General features: G+C 37.2%; 1 protein-coding gene across 9 annotated transcripts; it reads left to right on the top strand.

The window, feature by feature from the left end:
* Positions 1-3492: 3492 nt before the first annotated feature.
* On the top strand, positions 3493-21529 carry Rbcn-3b (WD repeat-containing protein Rbcn-3B). 9 transcript variants are annotated; one of them, XM_071719090.1, is made up of 26 exons: positions 3493-3663; positions 4298-4475; positions 4546-4778; positions 4865-4986; positions 7138-7328; positions 7510-7655; positions 7924-7944; positions 9000-9026; positions 10222-10312; positions 10625-11039; positions 11286-11506; positions 11654-11873; positions 12068-12182; positions 12293-12498; positions 12659-12796; positions 12949-13017; positions 13721-13822; positions 14497-14709; positions 14955-15219; positions 15412-15631; positions 15770-15998; positions 16120-16457; positions 16722-17045; positions 17198-17290; positions 17505-17702; positions 17871-21529. In XM_071719090.1, the coding sequence occupies exons 2-26, from the start codon at positions 4311-4313 to the stop codon at positions 18054-18056; spliced, it is 4548 nt and encodes a 1515-aa protein (XP_071575191.1). In that variant the 5' UTR covers positions 3493-3663; positions 4298-4310; the 3' UTR covers positions 18057-21529. The 9 variants fall into 9 exon arrangements, with proteins under 9 accessions (XP_071575191.1, XP_071575189.1, XP_071575194.1 ...); XM_071719088.1 differs by having other exon boundaries at positions 4865-5007; XM_071719089.1 differs by lacking the exon at positions 3493-3663 and adding an exon at positions 3800-4227 and having other exon boundaries at positions 4865-5007.
* The last annotated feature ends 153 nt before the right edge of the window (positions 21530-21682 follow it).

Below are 21682 nucleotides of genomic sequence, written 5' to 3'. Positions count from 1 at the left end.
TACATGCATACATATACGGTATTCATTCGTGTCTCCAAATGATCATTTTATTTGGGTTATTGGATGACCGAAAGTTATGATTTATAAATTTTAACGTGTAATACAACCGCATTCTAAAAAATAATTTTTTTAAATATAAATGTGGGAAATTGCTGCATGGATGCTCAAATGTTGTTAGTTCAGCCTCTTCTAACAATTTTTGTATAACATTTTTCTCAAAAACAATATTTTGAAAGTGCTCATTGAAAATCGCTTCCAATGAGCACACGTAAAAAGTAAAATTATTATGTGACGATTCTGAATTTCCAAGAATTGAATTTTTGTTTTGGTACGCCTTAAAAGAACAAAAAATTGTCGAATCTTCAAATTCTACGTGATCGATACTATATCCTTCGCAAATCGTGCATGAATGTTTCTTTAAACATTTACGAATAAAAAAATCACATATATAACGAATTGAATTTTTTTCAACTAAATCGAGCTTTTGATAATCAACGTCATCCGGCATAAATTCCTCAAAAAGTCCGCTTTCACTTTCTTCTTCAATTTCTTTGTTTTCATCTTGATTCCGTCCGCTTAAGTCTAACAAGATATTGTCAAAATCATCCTCGCGGTTTTCGTTCCTCGTATTAAAGAAATTGTGAAATAGCAATTTTTTGAACGCTCGAATGAACGCCACGGCAGGAGGGTTCAAACAGTTTCCTTTTTCTAAACGAATTTTTTCAAAAAAGTTCTCTATAGGCTCTCGATTTAATCTCCTCGTTTGCAGAGAATTAAATCCTTCTTCTTTGAGGCATTCCCACAGTTGCAGCACGCCTGAAATAGTAACTTTCCAGCCATAGATGAATTTAATTTTGTTTGTCATATCCTGACCATCGTGATTAATAATTATTAATGAATCTAAAAACTCTAAACATTCCTTTAAAAAGGCAGTCTGGAATTCATTCCCTTCGAAAACGTGAGCGTGCGGTTTTTCTTCCGTGTATTTCGCGGTAGAATTTAACATGTCAAAAAGTTTATCCATCTTGTCTATGAAAGTTACCGTTCCAATTGCCTCGGGTGATATTTTTCCAAAATGCATATATGTATATACACCTGCCGCCACAGATCGACTAAAAAGCTGAGTAGCTAATCGAGTTTCCGTTTTTTGGAGCGGACTTGGATTTACATGAGAGTCAGTTAATTTCGGCGCCAACCTGAACTCCATTAATTTATCGAACTCATAAAATTGTCTTATGTGCTCTATCTTAACAAAAAGTTGGTCAAACATGAAAGTATATTTTAAAAACATATTTCGCATTCCCTTCATCAAATGCGGCACATCGAACAGAAAAAAAATCTGGCGATCGTTCACCGTAAAATATGGGATAGTAGGCGTAATTCTTAATTCTTTTGCGAGCTGCTTATTCTTAGGATTCATATCACACACTACGGCAGCAACTATTAAACCAATATTTTGCAATTGAAAAATACATTGAGCGAGTAATTGTTTGAGAACTTCAGTTGAACAAGCTGCATTCGAAAGTTCGTACGCAAGAGGCTGTTTCCAATCATCAAAAATACCTCTGGCAGTGAAGACGTATGCAAATTTTGCTGGATGGAATTGCTTTTCATTGCCACTATCATGAAAACCGATAACTTCGTCAGTCTTTGTATTATAATACAAATGGCATTTTAATGACATTTCATCAAAGTGTACCACGCAAATTTTTCCAGACTCTTGCGTAGTTGCAAATTTAACGGCCAGTAAATTGAACACGTTTTCATTTATGCCGCTCATAATAGAAATATTAGTTGTCATTCTATTGAGAGTTACTCTACCTGGCAAATAAAATATCGATGCCAAAGTTCTGTACGCTCTTGGCCCTTTAAAATACCAATTCAAGCACAATCGTTTAAATTCTAGGGAATACCTCCGACCGCGGACTTGTTTCTTGCCAGATAATACTTGTTCTCTTACTAACATTGCTACTTGCGGTGACAGAAATTTTTCACAGGCCGTCAAAAATTGTTCTTCGGTTACATCTGTTATTTTTTTTATTATTTCATGCAAAGCAGCATTCTTTTTTTTCAATATTCTATTTTCTTTTCTTAGTATTCTATTTTCTGCTTGTTTTTTTAATTTTTTCGGAGCATGAGCAGACAAATCGTTCGAGGTTTGAATAATTTTATGAATACTTGGCTTCAGTAGCAGTTGGACTCCTCTGTGGTCCCCAACATCACTGGTCTCTGCAGTGACTGCAATTTTAGGATCTGCCTTACTGCTGTTATTTGCTGAAAGAACGACGATTGAAGGCTGAAGAGATTTGGCGGTGATGTTAATTGGTTCCAAGCTGACATTGTGTTCCGCTCGTACATCAGGCTCTGCAGAAAGCTGCGACCTTTCTCCCTCTTCCAACGAGTGAGTGGTTTGTCGAATACCAGATGAAACGTTAGTTTTTACATTTGCACAATTCTGAAATCAGATTTCATAAAGATCACGTCTATCAGGATCAAACACCTATTTACATGCAGAATTGTTACAAAGACAATGGCTGCAACAGCCTTAAAACTATAAATAAATAAATTCAATTCACTTTTCTTCCCACTAGTGTCTGACAAACACCACTCACGATCAATTTGAACTTAATCGTATATCACATTTCAGTCTCAATCTAGCATTGTGTATTGTATCTCTTGTAGAGATTATATATACAATTCCAGAGCGGAAGAAAAATGAATTAACTTCATAAGCTGCAGCATATATTATTAACTCGATTTTTTTTACTTATTTTCTTTAATTAACCATTTCTTTACTTACCACATTATTCCGATCATTTTCTAAGTTTTCACCCAAATTGAGAGTTGGTTTAGCCGAAGGAAGTAAACGGTTTTTCAAATCATTTGAATACATTCGGTCCTCGAAGTGGTCGCTGCAAACTCTATAGGTGGAATATACATGTTCCGGTGTTTTTTTCAAGAGATCCTCGCGACGACACGCAATTGCCCACTGTCTTGACCTAAAATTATTGAACTTTTGTATCATGATTTAAAGGAAATTAAAGGGAAGAAATTGTCCTGTAACATGTACAAACCTTTCGCCATCCTTAGGGAAACGAAAGAAACGGTAATTTGCATTTATGCTTTTATTTTGGCAGTTTTGAACGCTGCAAATCTTATAACCTCTTTTATTCATTTTGGCGTCACACTGATGAACGATTCCACTTAACGATCGCAACGCTTTATTTCATCTTTCTTGCTGTTTGTCAAATGTTAAACAAGGACGAGTGACGCTCACGAGAGTGTGTGAGCGAAGAAGCTTCTGATTGGTGCTCGAAATCGAATCCTCGAAATCCTCTCCGTGGCGGAACGACGACGTAACCGACGTAACATCCTCTTTCTTCTTTTTTATAGATATATCCGGCAAGTTGGAAAAACTCGTCCGGCCCCCGGGCTCTGCGCGCGCGCCAATTTTTAGGGACTTTTGCGGCGGAACAGCTGATCGCTGTCTCGACCGCACTGTCCAAAGTGTCCAATCAGTCCAATACCGTTCACGGCGACGGCACAGGCGAGACAGCGATGGTCGCGGAAGTGCTGTGAGAATTGCGGATCCAGGCGATTTTCGGCAGGTATCGCCAACTGCGACGTCCCGGCCGATTGTCAGCGGTGCTTCGTCGAATCGCGGTAATTATTTCCGGCGGGTTACGTGCCCGCGCGACCCTTGTCAGCGCGCCCGGAAGGTGGACGTACGCGGGAGCAGCGCGCGAGCGGCGCCTCGTAGCCTTGATCGTATGTGACATTTTGCCAACGTGATGTAGCAGACGCCTCTAATTGCTCTCAATCATTGCCCCCCTCGCGAGTGCCTAAATTAATTTCGCGGACCTGACGTGCTCGTCGGGCTCGACACGCCTCCCCGTAGATCCACCTCTCCGGTTTCGTGCGCGTTTGACGTCAGCGAGTTGTGATTATTTTGTTTGTTATTTTACTGCGCGGTTATCTCCCGCTCGATACCAATGATAACACATCAAGCGATAATTGTATATTTCAGTTTCCCGGAATGTAATTCAATTGCTGGCAATTATCTCTCGTGCTTTGGACATTTTTCTGATTGGCAGTGCAGAGATATGTGATTGACAGTGTTCGCTTCGAAACAATTGCTCCGACATTTATTTCTTTCCTTTGCAACTGCGCATTTTACTTTTCTAGATCTAGGTCGTTTCAAAGTATACTTTGATCAATAAAAGAAACGTGAGCGCTGAACAACAGTAAGAAAAGTGTATCGAGATTTTGTTTGTTGCATTATGATGATTGTTTTCAGATTGTCTGCCAAGATGACGGCAGGCACCAGCTTAGTGGTGCCCATAGTGCTGTGGGGACGCATAGCGCCAACCCATTGTATTTCCTGCGTCTACTTGTCTCGGGATCAAAAGACACTGGTGACAGGATGTTACGACGGGCAGATATGTCTGTGGCAGGTGGATCCGGAGACCTTAAAGGTATATACAGAACGCTTGCGGATCCTTTATTCATTATCGATTCACGCTACAGCCGTGGTTTTCAATGTAGATGACTCCGAGATGCTTGCTGGTTGGACATACCGCCCCGATAATGTGTCTCAGCCGAGCCAGTGTCGTGATGGAGCAGAATTTCATCGTCAGCAGCAGCGAGAGCGGGGAGATGTGCACCTGGGATCTGGTCGATGGAAAGTGTCGCGAAACGGTGAAGCTTAACAGCGTCCACACGCAAATGTTGCCCTACGTTTCTGCGGGTGGAGAGGACGTCAGACTCTTCTGCTCTGGGTAGAAATAGCATTATCCGTATACGTCACACGGTAGTATCGAATTTCATCAAGGATATATATGTAAGTCTGTTTTGTGTATTTCAGATACTATCCCGAGGTTCTGGTGATGGATCCGTTCAGCTTGGAAGTGCTGTTCACCCTAAGCTCCCGCGTCAATCCAGACTGGATTAGCGCCTTGCACGTTTTGCGGCCGGCCAAACGGAAAGGTCGGTTCTACGTGCATACAAGTTAGTTACACTCCATCACACCTACGCTTTATACCATGAACAACTACCTTCTATTCAGTTTCACTGCCAACAGATACTGTACAAAAGGTGAATCGCAATATGGCTTTTCGTGATTTATTATCGAAAGTTTAACGCAATAATTCGGTTTGAATCTCGCATCTATTGCTGTCTAAAACTGTTTCTTTTCTATTCCTCAATGATTCTTGTATAACAGACGGCGCTCGATATCCTTTTGCATAAGCATAAATAAAAATTTAGCAATGCGCGAACACAGTATCTTTTGGTGTTTCATTATCTTCTATATTTGTTTCTTTTTAAATAAAGAACTTGAGGGTATTAGCGGTAAAGTTTCTTCTTTTCGGTTATTTTTGTGTCTCATTCGGTGAAGTTAAGTTGGATGATAATAATGATTATAATAATTAATGATCGTACCTAGTATATAATTACTTAAAAGTAACTAACGGTATCTGAGGCACTTGTACAGACGTTTCTTTTGTATCTTAAATTTTATACTCTGCTACTTTACCTTTTTTTTTTAGGCAATTAACCTGAAGAAGCTTTATGCTTTGGATACAAACAGGGATTGTCGATGAATATTTCAAGCTATTATCTTTCGATGACCTATTACTCGGTTTCGCGAGTAAAGTCATTTATATTGTATCTAGTTTGATAGTAGCAGTTTTATATATCTAATGTTTTTAGACTGACACCTTATAATAACAGTTACATTGTTGCAGCATGTTAATGAAACTGGAGACAAGTCAGCGCTTGTGCGCTGGCAGTCGAGGCTGTATCACTTTTCTCGTTTATTTTTTTTTCTTTTATCTAATTGTGGTTCACACATCTCTTCTCCGCACATCATCACTTGAACAATCTAATCATTACTAACAATTCGTCTCACTTCTCTTTCTTTTTATATTAAGTAACAATATCCATATATCTATCCTGTTACTCACACATATGAATGACATGTCATTTATATCTATATACACATTGCATTTCATTACACTTTCATAACACTTTCACCTGGTAACTATGTTTCTATCTCTATTCGTAAGTATATATAAATATATATAATCTATAATAAATCTATAATAATCTATAATAAATATAAATATATGTAATATATATATTATAATGTACATATTTACACGCGGCAACAATTGCACGCTCTGTTACTGCTAAATTTAATATCGTATCATTGTTGTAATTAAAAGTATGTTAATGTTTCAAACTATATTGATTACTTCTCCAAAATATGACATTGACTAAAAAATGTGATCTAATAATTAGAGAATGTCTTTTTTAAATTCTTTTTTCTATTTTGTAATTTATAATTTTAATTTGCAAGAGAATTTTGGAGGAAACGCCAGTGTTTACAGCTTTAAATGTTTACCGATTTTTTTTAAATTAATTTCTAATTTTCATATCGCTATTTATGGCAGTTACGCCAGAGTGCTAATTTATTGCTTGTATTTTTTTTTACACATTGTATACGTGGAGATTGTATACACATTGTATACGTCAGAGAAAAACTAGTATAAAACTTACATTTGTAAAACCAGACTAATCGCAAACGAAGGTCTTAAAGTAATATTGAAAAACAGGACAGACAAATTTATTACACTATTGCGGGAAACGCAAATATATTATCAGTACCTGTTGGACACAACTATACACATTAATTGTTTTTTAATCAATATAATCCTTGGATTCTGCTTAGTCAAATAAATTAAGTACACACATAGTTTCTGCATAACTGAAATTAAGCATGATTTCGCTGTAATTCAATACGTTATTGCTTTCTACTCCACGGAAACATCTGGCATGCACGTAATACTATACGCATACGGAATTATATTACCGCTTCACGAGGATCATATTGTACCTATTAGAATAATAACGCTACCTTTAATCACCTGTAACACTACCTTTAGCCGCTTTATTCGATATCTGACATAAATATTTATATTTGTAAATTAATTATATCGATTCGTTGAAGCTGGCAAGTTTTTTCATAGCGAACAGCGAACTGTTCTAGTGATCCTAACGAAATTCTATCGCTTAAAAATGCTAAAACGCTCTCCTAGATTTACTTAACGCGCAACAGGCGCTTCCATTCGTTTAAAGACGACGTCGTGCTGGCTCTGACGACGACGGGCACGGTGAAGGTGTGGACGCTTTTGGGACACGAGAATCGTAACAGCGAGCCTCTGTACGAGCACGAGAGCAAACAGATCCGCTGCTTGAACGCGCTCGCGATGACTTGCTGCCCCTACAATCAGAGAACAGTGCTGATTGTATGCTCCAAGTATTGGCAGGTAATTACCGTTATCCTTATCGCTATATGTGATTGGAGAATTTTTATTGCAGAAATGTCAGATTAAATACTTTTAAGAATAAAATTTTGGCATTAAGATGCGTTTTTTGTATTAATTACATCTGTAGTTAAAAGCTATATTTATATCATAATTAATATATATCATTGGAATAATTTTATAGATATTTGATGCCGGCGATTTCTCGGTTCTCTGCTCCATCACGGCCCCACGTGGCGAGCGTTGGATGGCAGGCGATTTCTTGTCCGCTGATAGGGTCATCCTGTGGAGCGACGAAGGTCACGGATATTTATATAAACTTCCAGCGAAGTACGTACCTCTTTAACGCAACGTACGATAATTTCTTCGGTGAACGTCACGATTGTCGAGTATATTCTAGAAATATTCTAGAAATAAATTTTTTAAACACTTTGGTTTTCTCCTCCCTGGCTGGTAATAACGTTGCTTAACGAACGACTGATTATCTCTCTTACGCCCCGAACTTAATATTTGCGAATGAGTGACATTACTTAACAATTCGATCGAGATACTCGAATGTTGAATCTTATTGATTAGCACATCCCTTTATTGCTTCTAGGATTCTGGTACAACTTGACAGGTATATTTATATATATATATATATATATATATATATATATATATAGTTTATTCTCGCGTTTATATAAGTTTTAAAATTCTTTTGCAAATAATCTCTAACAATATATTTTTATGTGAGGAAAGAGTTATATTAATAGTTTAGTAGCATGGTTATGGTTACTAAAAGCGCACTTTTTATTGACTTAGTAAAGCAGTTTATAACGATTAACAAATGCTGAAATAACGATTTAAATAGCTAAATACTTAATCGCAATTTACGTGACACATCTTTGGGAAATGATTTCACAGATGTTTCACAGCTGTTGTTTTAATCTTTAATATTTTACTCTTTAATCTTTAATATTTTAATTATATATGTAAATAACATGTGACATTGAAAAAGTAACGCCAAAATTATTCTGAATTTCTAGCTTAATTGTCAGGCGCATTAACTCGGAAATGAGTTCTCCAAGTTTTCAATTATAGGGCTGAGAATGCTGTAGAAGCACTTGCTGGCAATGCACACATTCAATATTTTATTTTTTATCTTATTTGTAACCATTTATCATGCGCCTACATATCCGGAGTCACGTTATCGTTTACTAAAATACGCTACATTATAATAACCCGATTTCATGAATTAAGAAGTAACCCATTCTTTGCCTTCACACATAGTTATTTCATTCGATTTTCATTCGAGATATATGAATAAGAATACCTCGAATGTAATTATTAACAGCAGTTGACAACAGGAAAGTATAGTTAATAGAACTATTAATAGAACGATGATCAAACTTGAACGATAGTTAAAATCGTTAATTAAATAAAATTCTTTTATGTCATATTTTATTCTTTCATGTGAAACTAATTATGAAGGGGGGACTTCCCTTTTTGGGGGGAAACTTTGCGGCATTCGGGAAGTGGTTCAGCGTTCGGCTGAGCATAGTACAGTCCCAGAACACAACTTTCGTACATGCACATGAATTAACAATTAACACAATGATCCATCTTATGGTAATGTCTTTTTCATATTATTCACATCTACTGCATTCTACGCGGGATCTGGTGTTCTTCTAGCAAGCTGAAGGGCAAGGCTCTCAGCAGGTAACCCGCATTATCACTTGTACATATTGCTCTCTCTTCTAATCTTTATTTTCCTCTTCGTCTCTTTACGTTTATTCGTTTTGTCATTCTCCTTCACCTTTCTCTTGTGTTCGTAAACACGATAATTCGCTTTTACTCATCTTTGGTACAAGGTGATATGATAAACTCAGCAGCGTGGATTCGTATTGATGTCACTATGCGAATGCATCAAATTTCATATTTTATTCTAACGAATTTTATTATATTGCGAATTACGCGCATTATCAGTGAGCATCCAAACATACGATGGCACTTTCATTTTCCTCATTTTCTCTCATATTTTTAACGTCAGGAATTTTCATTGGCGTTTACGTACAAGAGCGCTCGTATGTATACATTCATATACATCCTGCGGTATTTCAATCGCGTATATTCAATCCATCATAATCATTGACAATCCTTAATCGCAGTCTAAACAGATAATATAGAACGAGGTGAAAATGTAAAAATACGCGAAAGAAGGTAAATGCGAGGAAGAATTACGTATTGTCATATTTCATTACTTATGTTCTCACATTCTGTTTGCTTTAAGTTGCTTTGCACTGTTATTATTAACTGTGCGATTATTATTAAAGTAACAGACGTGACACAAAGGTAATTCATTGGAAAAAAAGTCTTCCCAAGGGCAGAATATTTCAATATTAAAAGAAAAATCAGTGCTATGTTTTAGTTCGAAAATAATAGGCACGAAATATATGTCGTATTTTAAAGTCCGTAATTTTTTCTTTCTTTTTAGCATAAGGATAATTTTGACTATTCTAATTGTAATTAATAAAATTTGTCTAAGTCTTGGCATCAAATCTTCTACAGACTTTTCTACCTTTGTGTATCGTTTATAATGTTCTGAAAATGCTATTGCTTCGAAAAGACGTTTACTCGCAGCGTTTGCTTGCTGGTAAACATAGTCGGCAAATAAACACGCATACTGGAAGCAATTCGACGCAATATGAAGCTTATGCAATGTGGAAAAATAGTTGGACTATTCTTGGACACAGTTTTCTTGAATGTGCATATTCAATGTACGAAGATTTTCATGTCTGTGTTATATTTTGCGATATTTTCTCCAGTGGAAAACAATGTCCATGAATAGTGTGTTTAAATCTTTATTTTATATAAAAATAATCACTAATCACGAGTTTTTTTCCACGGTATGCAGTAGCGTTGCGGATAACAAGAACTTTCACACCGCCGGTGCGGAGTACGATCAGCCATATCTGTACTGCACATTAACGCAACCTGGAGATAAGGTGAGAAATATTTTTCTATTGTATAGCGATAACAAGGAGTATTCCTATCTTGATAATCTTATTACAGACATATCTTTTAATTGTTCTATGTTCAACTCTTCGAATTCTTGACTCTAAATATTTTATTCCTACATAAGACTTCTTTTGTTTTAAAAATCTTCGATTCTAAAGATTGCTAGTCCAAGGAAACTTTATTCCTAAAGTTTCCAATTCCTTGAATTCTTTGATCCTTTATTTCTCGGTTTCCTCTAATTCCCGAATGTTGTTTACATACCTTCCAACATCCGCGGATTTTCGTCTCCCGTGTTTCAGCCTCTTTCCTGTCCGCCGGCCATGCGACTGGTCACCGTGCAGCGTCAGAACAAGACCCTAAAGTATCTGTTACGCGGGGACAGCGAGGGCGTCGTTATTCTCTGGACAGTGCCGGACGTGACGACGCAGCAGCTCGCCCAGATCTGTCAGAACGACGGGTCGTCACCACCGGCATTGTCGCCGACCGTGAAGACGAGTCTCACCGCTGCCTGGGATGCGATGAAGCCGCCTCCTGTAGGGATACTCGATCAGTTGGACACCGGCGATGGCCACGGCATTAAGCTCACCGCTTGCATATATTTGCCGCAACAGAGTCGACTAGTCGTCGGTCGTGAGGATGGTAGCATCATCATCGTGCCGGCGACACAAACCGTAATGCTTCAACTACTCCACGGCAATCATCAGCAATACGATGGTATCATCATATTTTTATTATTTCTCTATAAAATCTGTATATTTGAAGTACTGATAATGGATGTGCATCTCTCCAAGTTATACTTGTGTAAAAATACTAAATCAATAATTCGACACGATGTAAAACTAATTAAAAGTACAAGTAGATGATGTAAAATGTAATAACTCCATACTTTATAACTCACTTTAAATCAATATCAGAATTTTTTACGATTTAAATTTTTAATTTTTCTTTACATACGTTCAGATTGGCCACCGCATCAAGTTTTGTTGGGCCACTCAGGACGAGTAAATTGTCTGCTTTATCCTCACGGCGCGGCACCTCGTTACGATCGTACCCATCTCGTTTCCGGTTCCGTGGACTTCGCTGTCTGTCTCTGGGATTTATACGCCGGCACATTGATCCATCGGTTTTGCGTTCATGCCGGTGAAATCACGCAATTGATGGTGCCGCCCGATAATTGCAGTGTATGACTATTTTCATTATAAGAATTTGTACAATAAGAATGACGATTAATTTCTAAGCACTTTAGTCGAGTCTTAATCCATGAAAAATATTGCTAAAAATCGATTAAGATTTAATGTATAAAGAGTTGTATATATTTGTATTTGCAGCCTAGGATACAGAAGTGCGTTTGCAGTGTCGCATCGGACCACAGTGTTACACTGCTCTCGTTAGCGGAGAGAAAATGCGTCGTGCTTGCCTCGCGACACCTTTTCCCAGTTGTGACCATCAAATGGAGACCACTGGATGATTTCATGATAGTCGGATGTTCGGACGGTGCCGTGTACGTCTGGCAAATGGAAACTGGTCACTTGGATCGCGTACTGCACGGTTTGTTTGCTCCACGTTGTTTCAGTCTCCCGAGTATTATTCGTATTTTCCTAACCTTTCAATTTCTTAGGACTCCTTAAATTTTTACTTTTTCAGAGTCTCGGAGATATTTATTATGTTCTCTGCCTTATGTCACTACGTTTCTTAAATTGCGTGTAGAATTCATGAGAACAGCGAATTACTTCTTCTTCTAGGCATTATCGCGGAAGAGGTGCTCTACGCTTGCGACGAGAACACTATAGCAGCAGCCGGTGGATCCGCCGCCGGCGGTGAGTTAGGACTAGCTAATCCTGCCGTGCATTTCTTTAGGTAAATGAAATCTTGCAGCACGGATGGTGAGAATCTTGCGTGTTCCTCAGCGTAGTAAATCATCCGGGATAACGTTCTCCGTTACAGTCCGTCCAATTTTTACTTCTCAGAGGTTTGCGCCATCGGAACCTGTCGGCGATCAGACACGCGACGCAAAGAGGGCTTCATCAATTGCAACAGCTTCACGGTGGGCATGGTCCCGACCACGGCAATCAGATAAAAGCCAAAGGTTCGCCGTTGATGATCCAAGGTTTCAGAAGTAACCCGAAGGATCCAGAGAGTCATATCCTATTTTTCGACATAGAAGCGCTGATAGGTATGAAATCTTCGTAAAACTTTAATATTTTCTATGGAAAAATTGAATTTTTATGTATAAAAATTACGTACAAAATTACGAAAGTCTTTGCATTATATAATTTGTGTTATGACATGATACGATAATTACGATAATAATTTAATTTGTTTTTCCGCTGCAGTACAATTACTTAGCGACGAGTATGGTGCCATGTCACCCGGTTCCTTAGAGGCGCAAGGACTTATTTCCGCCGCCGAATATCAGAAAGTTGCAGCACTCACTCAGTCCGCCAGTCCCGATGCGCACAAGAAAATTGTTGGTAAGGATCTTTTCATGTTATTTCAAATTATATTATGATAAAATGTTGTATTTTAAAATATAACTATTGTAGATAAGAACCACGTTTTTTCGCAGTTCTATCCGTTTAAGAGTAAGCATTGCAGCTATCTCTATTAATGTATCCCTTTGTAGACTTTTTCGGTCGCGTCAAGGATAAGGCGGGTGATGTTGAGCGAATATTGAAGGAGAAGGATCGTCACGGTATCGTGTTTTATTATTGTTACTTGTTTCGCAATTCTGTTCATTCATGTATTTCGTTTACGTATAAAATTATTTGGATTACTAAAATCCCCATATATTAATATTTGTTACAAGCTTTACAAGAAAATATCAATATTCTCAATCTTTTTTTTTTAGAATTTTGAAAATAATTTATTAATGATTTAGTTGCGTATCTTGTTAATTGACACATATAACACATGATATTGTTGTCCTTCTTTGTCACAAATTTTGATTTGATTTGTGATTGCTCGAATCGAAAGAAATTGTTTGACGTGCATTTTATATTTTATTTGCAAAATATGTTTTTATAGGTTTGCGCGGGTCATGTCGAGTTTTATCTCTTTTCTGTCAGCTTTCTCCATTCAATAATCATGTTTTAGTTCAGTCTTTATATTCTTTTATTATAAGTAGTATCTTTCAAGTTTTTATTTTTCATATCATTGAATCTTTTGAAGTCCCTAATTCACAAATTTTTATAACTATAAAATTCTGAATAATCTTAATATAATTCAAATATAATTTAATTCAATCCTCAAAGATTTCTTACTTCTGTTTTTAGTAGGTTGCAGTAGCATTAAAATGTTTCTTTATAGATTTCTTCAGTTCAATCATTTGTGGTAGACGTTTTCTTGCAGTTTCTCTTCGATTATCGTGCTATCTAAAGATAGATTTCTTTCTGTAGGTATATTGGCTAAGATGAAGGAGGGTGCGGAGAATGTGCATACTAAATTACAGGCCAAAGCGGAAAGCGTCGGCCTCAAGCCGTCGACATTTGACGGCAAAGGTTAGACAATGTATCTTTGACAATGACAAGTTTTTATAGTTCACGGTTACAGCGTGTCTCGCACGAATTCATGTTGTATTTTAGAGTGCCCACTTACATTTTATGATTCTCGTGTGTCAATAGATAGAAATCGTAGTTAGTTTCTTCAGAACACTAAATGGTTTTATCCTCACCATGTCTACATTATATTCTTAACAATTCCATTAGGTTTCTAAACACCAAGTCGGACGTCATCAAACAGGGAGATGGATATCATTACTACTAAGATAGCTTTAATTTTATTGATGTGCACGCTTGTGTGTGAAAGCCTTTAAGTAAAATTTAATATGTGTTTTCATAGAATTACCACTTGCTTCTCTTTAATTTAGTAACTGATTATGTTTATAATATGTCCGTTCGTAGATCATATATTAACTATTATTATTATTATGCGCGCGAGCACGCGCGCGTGTGTGTGTATGTGTTTTTAATTATGCTGTTTGATACTAGTGAATACCTTTTAGGAATTTTATTTTGATGGATTTATTTGATGGATTTTGCCAATATGTTTATGTATTTATTCTTTTGTTAAAGTCTTATTTTTCCAGTTGCGTTATACCATAGCTGTTCTTGCTGTTTTGCCAAGTATTATTCAAGAATCATTGCAATACTTATGTCTATTCGACTTTTTGCAGGCGACAGTTGGAATAACAGTGAGGCGGCAAAGAACAATTTGAAACGGAACGGTGCGTTTAGCGAGCCAAATGCGACAATGGAAGTAGCGCAGCTGCTTTTGAGCCTTCTGCACGCCTGGGGCATGGATCCAGACTTGGACAGAGTTTGCGAGGGAAAGTTGGGTTTATTGCGGCCTATGGTTCCTATCTCTTTCGGAGTACTATCCAAGGGAGGTATGTTTCAATATAAAGTTATAATGTATGTTATTCAAAAATAAACTCTCTGCTAAAACTTACATGTAGTCATGATTAAAACACATTTATGAAAGATCTTTTCATGTCTTAGGATCCATTTAAATTATATATACAAATAGTTTTTTTGTCTAATATAAAATATATTTTTATATTTAAAATAGCATAGTATTGAAAGAATTTTTATATTTTTAATGCCAAATAAAAAAAGGTCGTATATATTGCAGGTTACATGTCGCTGTTATTACCAACTTGGCAAACGCAGCTCGAGTCAGTCGGTGAACCTGCAACTCAATTGGAGCAACGTTTGCCCGCTGAGCTAGTTAGGCAAGAGAGACTCACTAGAGCGTTCACGGCGAGAGCACACTGGGAATTATCGACAACTTTAACGAGTAATCATTTACTGGCAGTAGTCGCTTTATCGAATACTTTAATGTCGATGAACAATGCAACTTTTGTACCTGAGCAAGAGCGAAACCGCAAGATGCATAGGTGAATTAACTTAACGCAAAATAATTAAATTACAATACAACCAATAATACTAGATTGTCGTTAGTTACTCCTAATTGTATTATTGTAATATAGTCGTATAGTATGTTTAACAAAGAGAAATTTAAATCTGAATATATAATATACAAAAACATGAAATAAAGTATTATCTGGAAAGTAAATTTTTATGAATAGGCCGGGCAATAGAAGTGCAGTAAATTGGAATAAGACAGAAGAGGAAAATGAGGAAATGTACACGGTACAACAAGCGCAGATCAAGCAGGGTTGGTCTCTTCTGGCTACCTTGCATTGCGTATTGTTGCCTGATAAAGTTGCGGCTCAGGGTGGTGCAAAGACCTTCAAGCGGCCGCAAGTGGAGATGATGGCACGAAGGTGGCAACATCAATGTGTGGAGGTTTGTGTGTTAAATCATTGAAGAAATTCTCAGTTTTAGAGCTAACTATTCTTAATATATAAATTATTGAGTTATTGGAAATCATATAATTGTTGTTTATCTTATTTTTGAAGTACATCGCACTTTGATGTATTCTAGATTCGAGAAGCAGCGCAAGCTTTGCTTCTTGCTGAGTTAGGCAGGATGGGCTCAAAGGGCCGCAAAGCGCTTGTCGATAACTGGTCGCAGTATTTGCCAATGTATAGCACTCAGGAGCCGATTGCGCCGCAACCGCAGAGCCAGATGACTTCGCCGGCAGCCGGAAGTCCGGTTCCACCGTCCGAGTCGCAACCAGAGGAAGAAGATGAAGAAGAGGAATTAGCGGAAGGTGAGCCCATTAGAGAAGGTTTTCTTCTAAACTAAATAGTAAGAAGAATAGATATAATGGAAATATATACGCACAAAATGAATTTAAAATAACTATTACAGTTTGTAATTTTCCTTGGTAGAGCTGAGTATAGCTAGGAAGCCATCAAGCGTGGCGGAATTGAAGCGAAAGCAAACCACGGCGGTGGTGTTGCTGGGCGTAATAGGAGCTGAATTTGGCCAGGATGTAACTACTACAAACCAAAGAAGGGATAACGAGCAAAGACGGAAGAGCTCGATTGTGGAAGGCTTTGGCATAGGAAATAACAATCTTGCCAGACATACCAGCATGGCGCTCACTCATTTATTGCATGCGCCTCATTCTCCGAAGTTACCGTTGCACACAGCATTACGAAGAGCCGCGATTGATCTTATTGGCAGAGGATTCACCGTGTGGGAACCGTATCTCGATGTATCCAAGGTAAATAATATTTCGAAATATTTTATTGTGATATTTCAATATTTTTATATTTACATTATATTTTGTGTATGCTGAAATAAATTTTAATAAGATAATGATGATAATAAAACATGATTATATTATTATTGTCGCTAAATCGAACACACTAACGTTTACATAAAGGAATATATCTATTAAATATAAAATTTCGTTTTATGTTTATTATATTACATATGAATGTATATGTAAAATTAATTATTTATTATTTTTAATGCTGTTTCTTAGGTTCTGTTAGGCCTATTGGAAATGTGTTGCGATGCGGACAAGTTAGTACCGAGTCTGACATACGGCCTTCCTCTCACGCCGCAAGCCGACACTTGCCGCACGGCACGTCATGCTTTAACGCTGATCGCTACCGCTAGGCCAGCTGCTTTTATCACCACAATGGCTCGCGAAGTAGCCAGGTTTAACACTCTCCAACAGAATGCCCAGACCTTAAACGTCAATCTGGGTGCGAGTGTCTTGACCAGGGCAAAGCCAGAGATCCTCAGGATTGTCGAACAATTAATTGACAAGATGCAGAGTGAGATGAGCGATCTTCTCGTGGAGGTATCAATCTAGTTTTGTTTTAAGAACAAAGCTAATTATAAGGGGAAAAAAGAAAATTCAACATTCATATACGCAACACGTTTTGTATATTTACAACAATAATATATCTGTATTTTTTTTATTAATTTTCATGTAATTAATTACGTTTGTAGGTCATGGACATTATTCTACATTGTCTTGATCCAGGTCATCTGAAAATGAAGCCTTTGAACGAAGTATTTCCAGCAGTGTGTAGATTTAATCAAGTAAGCCACACATAACTAGGATTTTTTATGAATGAATTATAACTATTTATTATGATTCAATTTTTCTAATCCAAGTTATAATTTAATGATTAAACTTTTATCATTTATCAAAATTTTGTCGAGTTGTATAAAACATTTTTTCGATATTTTGATGTATATTTTATGTAGTATAGATGTGTTTGCAAGTTATTTTTTTAAATTTTCTTATTTACAGGTCAGTCATTGTCCAGCAACACGCAGGATAGCGGTTGGTGGTCGCGGCGGTCAGCTGGCATTATACGAACTGCGAGGTAACGTCAAGTGTCAAACCGTCTCGGCTCACTCGGCGCCGGTTACCGCGCTGGCGTTTTCACCGGAAGGGAAATTCCTCGTCAGTTATTCTTGTTCCGAGAATAAACTATGTTTCTGGCAGGTAGGCGTGCAAAATCTCACAATGTCTAATTCTTATCAATATTTACGCTAATGTTGTCTTAGCTCCTAGCAATCTATTGTACAATATATAGATATAAAGATTCTAATAACATTTGTTCTTCTGGTTTATCTTGAAAATGATGCGTGACGTTATTTCGCGATTTTCCAGCAAACCAGTAGCGGGATGTTCGGCTTGGGTAACTCGCAGACTCGCTGCGTGAAGTCCTACAGTACCGCGCCCATCAACGACGTGGCCCGATTGAACCCTATGCGCTTAGCACGGCTGATTTGGATCAACAATCGCACAGTCACCTTGATGCTCGCTGACGGATCGGAAACGCGCTTCAATGTTTGAACATCATGCGAGATCGATCTGGAGCTACCAACGGCTTCGTTCGGCAAGCGAAAGCAGCTTGCTCGCCATTTAGCGCCGACTACATCGATTGAGCTTGATTTATACGATGTTCTCTTCGTTAACAAATTTTTTACATGAATGCTAACGATAGTCAATAACAACAACGCTGTTTTCAATGAACAAGCTAATTTAATAGCATTCCAAATTAAAGAATGCTATTTTATTGGCTAATTCTTGTAGAAAAGTGATTAAAGAATAAAAAGTAAGCGATTCCACATATATTGAAAAACATACCAATTTAAAGGGAACACTGCATATAAATCAGGCTTTAGCGCTAACTATTTATTAAGTTCTCTTTCTTTGTTTACAATTACATTGAAAGGTGGAAATATAATTTTTGGAGTTAGCTAATCGAAGCTGTCGGCGCGACTTTAGTCGAAATAATTCGCGTGTAAACCAGGAGCGCCGTCGCCGATTTCGGCGCGCTCATTGGTACTTAATTGATAATGTTAGTACTGAATAATTGGATTTCGCTGTATTTCACTGTGTATATCGTCGATATGTAGTATGGCTGTCCGGATCCAATCTAAGATATTCTCCTCTCTTAAATAAAGTCAAGGTGTCAGACAGCCTTATTTGGCGCTAAATTGGCGCAATGAAAGTACGGATCATCAGCAATAGTTTGTCACATAAATTTTACGAGGTCAGGGAGATCATGCAATGCGAATTTGTTCCTGCCAATCCCCCGGAAGTTGCAGCGTCTGTAAGATACATAGTTTATTGCATAGCTGCGAAGTTTTAGTTTTATTAACGATCGGATATTTTGTCATAATTTAGGTACTCGCACGATAGAGATGAGGATAATTTCCATCTGGCTTTGTTAGGCTGCAGAGCTACGAAAGAGAGCATTCTATTGTATTTTTATCCTGTACATATATTGCTTGAAAGTATATTGTCAACTTCCGGTGGATTAAACTTGCACGTTTCGTCGCTTCTCTTTATTAAGTCCCTGGGATTTTCTCGAGTCGTCAGATTGTCCAAATCCTCGGGTCGCACATCACGTGTTTATGAGTCGGACGTTAAGATTGCATTGGTTTGAGATTGTGCATTTCTTGATTTAAGTAAATAAAATGTGAATAAGAAAAACCGTAGAGCAGTATGTATACACGTAGCTAAGAATAATGACGGACGGCAGTAAGGTTGCTCGGCGGCTCCGTCACATCTAATACCGTCACGTTAAATTGACGAATATTCCACGATTGACTAACCGATATTAGTATTTATTTCATCACGTAGGATAGGGTGAAGTGCATGTCCGCTCTTCGAGATCGGTCAATCTGAAGACGCCCTGCATCGTCGCTCTTCTCTCGTCACCAACGACGGAGCGTTCCCTGTTTGCGAACGACAGAGCGTCGCGTGCGTTAGGATACACACGTAGGATTAATTTATGTCACTTTTATTTTGTGTACGCGGATTCTCGCAGTACACCATGCCGCCACACAAACGCGTATCGGGTGTGCCGTAAGTCGCGTGCAAATCGCTTTCTTTCTTTTCCAATCAGTTGCGGAAGGAAATGGTTTTAGGATGAGCACGTTATTTATTTATAATTCTGTAGTTTAATTTCTTTCGTTTTTTTGTCTTTTGAGATGCGTGACTTGTGGTCACTCCGCATCAGTCTTGCGATTGGTGATGGATGATGGTCCTTTTGCCGAGATTTGAGCCTGGATACCTGATACCATCCTGGAACGATCGATAAATCGATAATGTACGTTCCCGATCAATCGCGCTTTCTCTCGTGAGAAGATTAGTAAGAAAAGTTGAAAGAATATATGGATATACATATGTAGCTTTAAATTGTATGCGTATCATATAGCATGTAAGATTGTGCCAGCAGGGATTATTTGTATTATTTTTGAGAATCAATCAGTTTTAGATTACCAAAGTTACCATAAACACTTTAAAAATATGCTCTTAGGTCGGTATTTATAGTCGGATCTTATATTTAAGTCTTAAGTCTGGTCAAAGGCAGTCTTAAGACTCCATCCAGCCAATGAAATGACTGTATTAGCATCTTAAGACATTACTTAAGATGGTCTTGAAATAAGAATGGACTATGAATACTAGCCTTATTATTATGTATTGAACTGTCGACAAATTGGACCACATGCGTGTGATTCTGAATTTTACTAATTTAATGTACAGCTCACAAAGAATAATTCTTTGGAGTGGATAGTCTAGAAAATTGATGTTTCTCACAATAACGTTTCTTAACGCGTTTCTTATTTTAATTTATTTTTAAATATATTATTAAGTGTCTTTATAATTTTCTTTAAAAAAGGGATGATAGTTGCGCTTTACGAAAAAAATATTTAACGCAAAAAATTTATAATACAATATATAATAAAATATATAACATACACAATTTTATATTAAGAAATTTTAAGCTCTAGTAGCACAATTAAGTTTTTTGCGTTAAAAAAATTTTTTTACACAAAGCATAACTTTGTGATATTATTATTGACTTTTTTAAAGGAAAATTAAAGATACTACCACCTGGGTCGGATATTAAATACCTCGATAAAGTATATTTCAAATCTGTTCAGACATAGTTCGCAAATTTACATGAAATTGATTAAAGTGTTTAATTTTAAGGAGTTTACTGTCTGTTAGCAATTTTCTCAACTTTGTGGAGGTGTCCTTCATCTTCAATTGTTTATAATTCAAATAGTATTAATACTTTGATAGTTCTATTAGAAAAAATTGCATGCACAAAATTATATGTGGAAGGGCACATTCGCTTCTCCCGATGTTTTCATAATTTAAAATCTTTTTTTCATTATAACACAAGATCGTTTACGTGTTGTGCTGATCTGCTAGCGCAATCATACTTTACTTTATGATACATTATATTATAGCGTCGGTCGCATCACGCAGGCGTGTCTGTGATCGGCATTCGCGCATAAAGCACTTCTCTAAATATCTATTCGTAGACTCGGGAGAGAGTGATTTGCTCTCTCTACCAATGTAATTTAAATTTATTCCTGCACCAAACTCATTTTTGAGTTTTCATCCCGCACGAAATGAAAGAAATAAAAATATCTGCAAAATTAACGTTCGCTGCCGTTTTTCGTTTCTTTTTTTTTTCAAATTAATTCCGAATCGAAATTAACGAGGCCAGCTCGTCCTCGTTCTCGCAAAACTCGGCGGGCGACGAGAATTATATAGCGTTAGTTTGAATGGTCGATCGACCATGGGAATGAGTTTATCTAGCGTCTGATTGATCGCGAGTGACGTGTACAAACCAAACTACGCCTAATTGTATCTATGTAATTATCTTGTGCACGTTGTAACCGATTACGCGCGTTATGCACCACCCTACAGGGTGTGTTTAGATCGTATTATACTGGATAACGATTGTCCTACTCGTATCGCTTATAATTGTCGACAAGTATAATAAAGAGAGAAACTCCGAACTTCATCGTTCTTTTTAATGTATTTCTTTTTTGGAGCTCTAGTGTTTTGAGTAGTAGTCGAGAAATGAAATCTGACGAGATGTGCGCCTGGTGAAAAGATTACTCATATTTTCTCTGAAATTTTCTCAGAATTTCTCATTTCTTTTTAGATTT

Source organism: Temnothorax nylanderi, unplaced genomic scaffold, assembly GCF_030848795.1.
Source record: "Temnothorax nylanderi isolate EJ_2023f unplaced genomic scaffold, tnyl_v1.0 TNYL_tig0280_pilon, whole genome shotgun sequence".
Taxonomy (NCBI): domain Eukaryota; kingdom Metazoa; phylum Arthropoda; class Insecta; order Hymenoptera; family Formicidae; genus Temnothorax; species Temnothorax nylanderi.
Note: the sequence above shows the minus strand (reverse complement) of the source record. Positions and strands in the feature narration are given on the sequence as shown.

Excerpts from the sequence above, each read along its gene's own strand:
- Rbcn-3b (XM_071719088.1), top strand. The coding sequence starts at position 4,311 with ATGACGGCAGGCACCAGCTTAGTGGTGCCCATAGTGCTGTGGGGACGC. Across the intron at positions 5,008-7,137 it reads TCGGTTCTACGTGCATACAA|ACGACGTCGTGCTGGCTCTG; the intron begins GTTAGTTACACT and ends ATTCGTTTAAAG. Across the intron at positions 7,329-7,509 it reads TATGCTCCAAGTATTGGCAG|ATATTTGATGCCGGCGATTT; the intron begins GTAATTACCGTT and ends ATAATTTTATAG.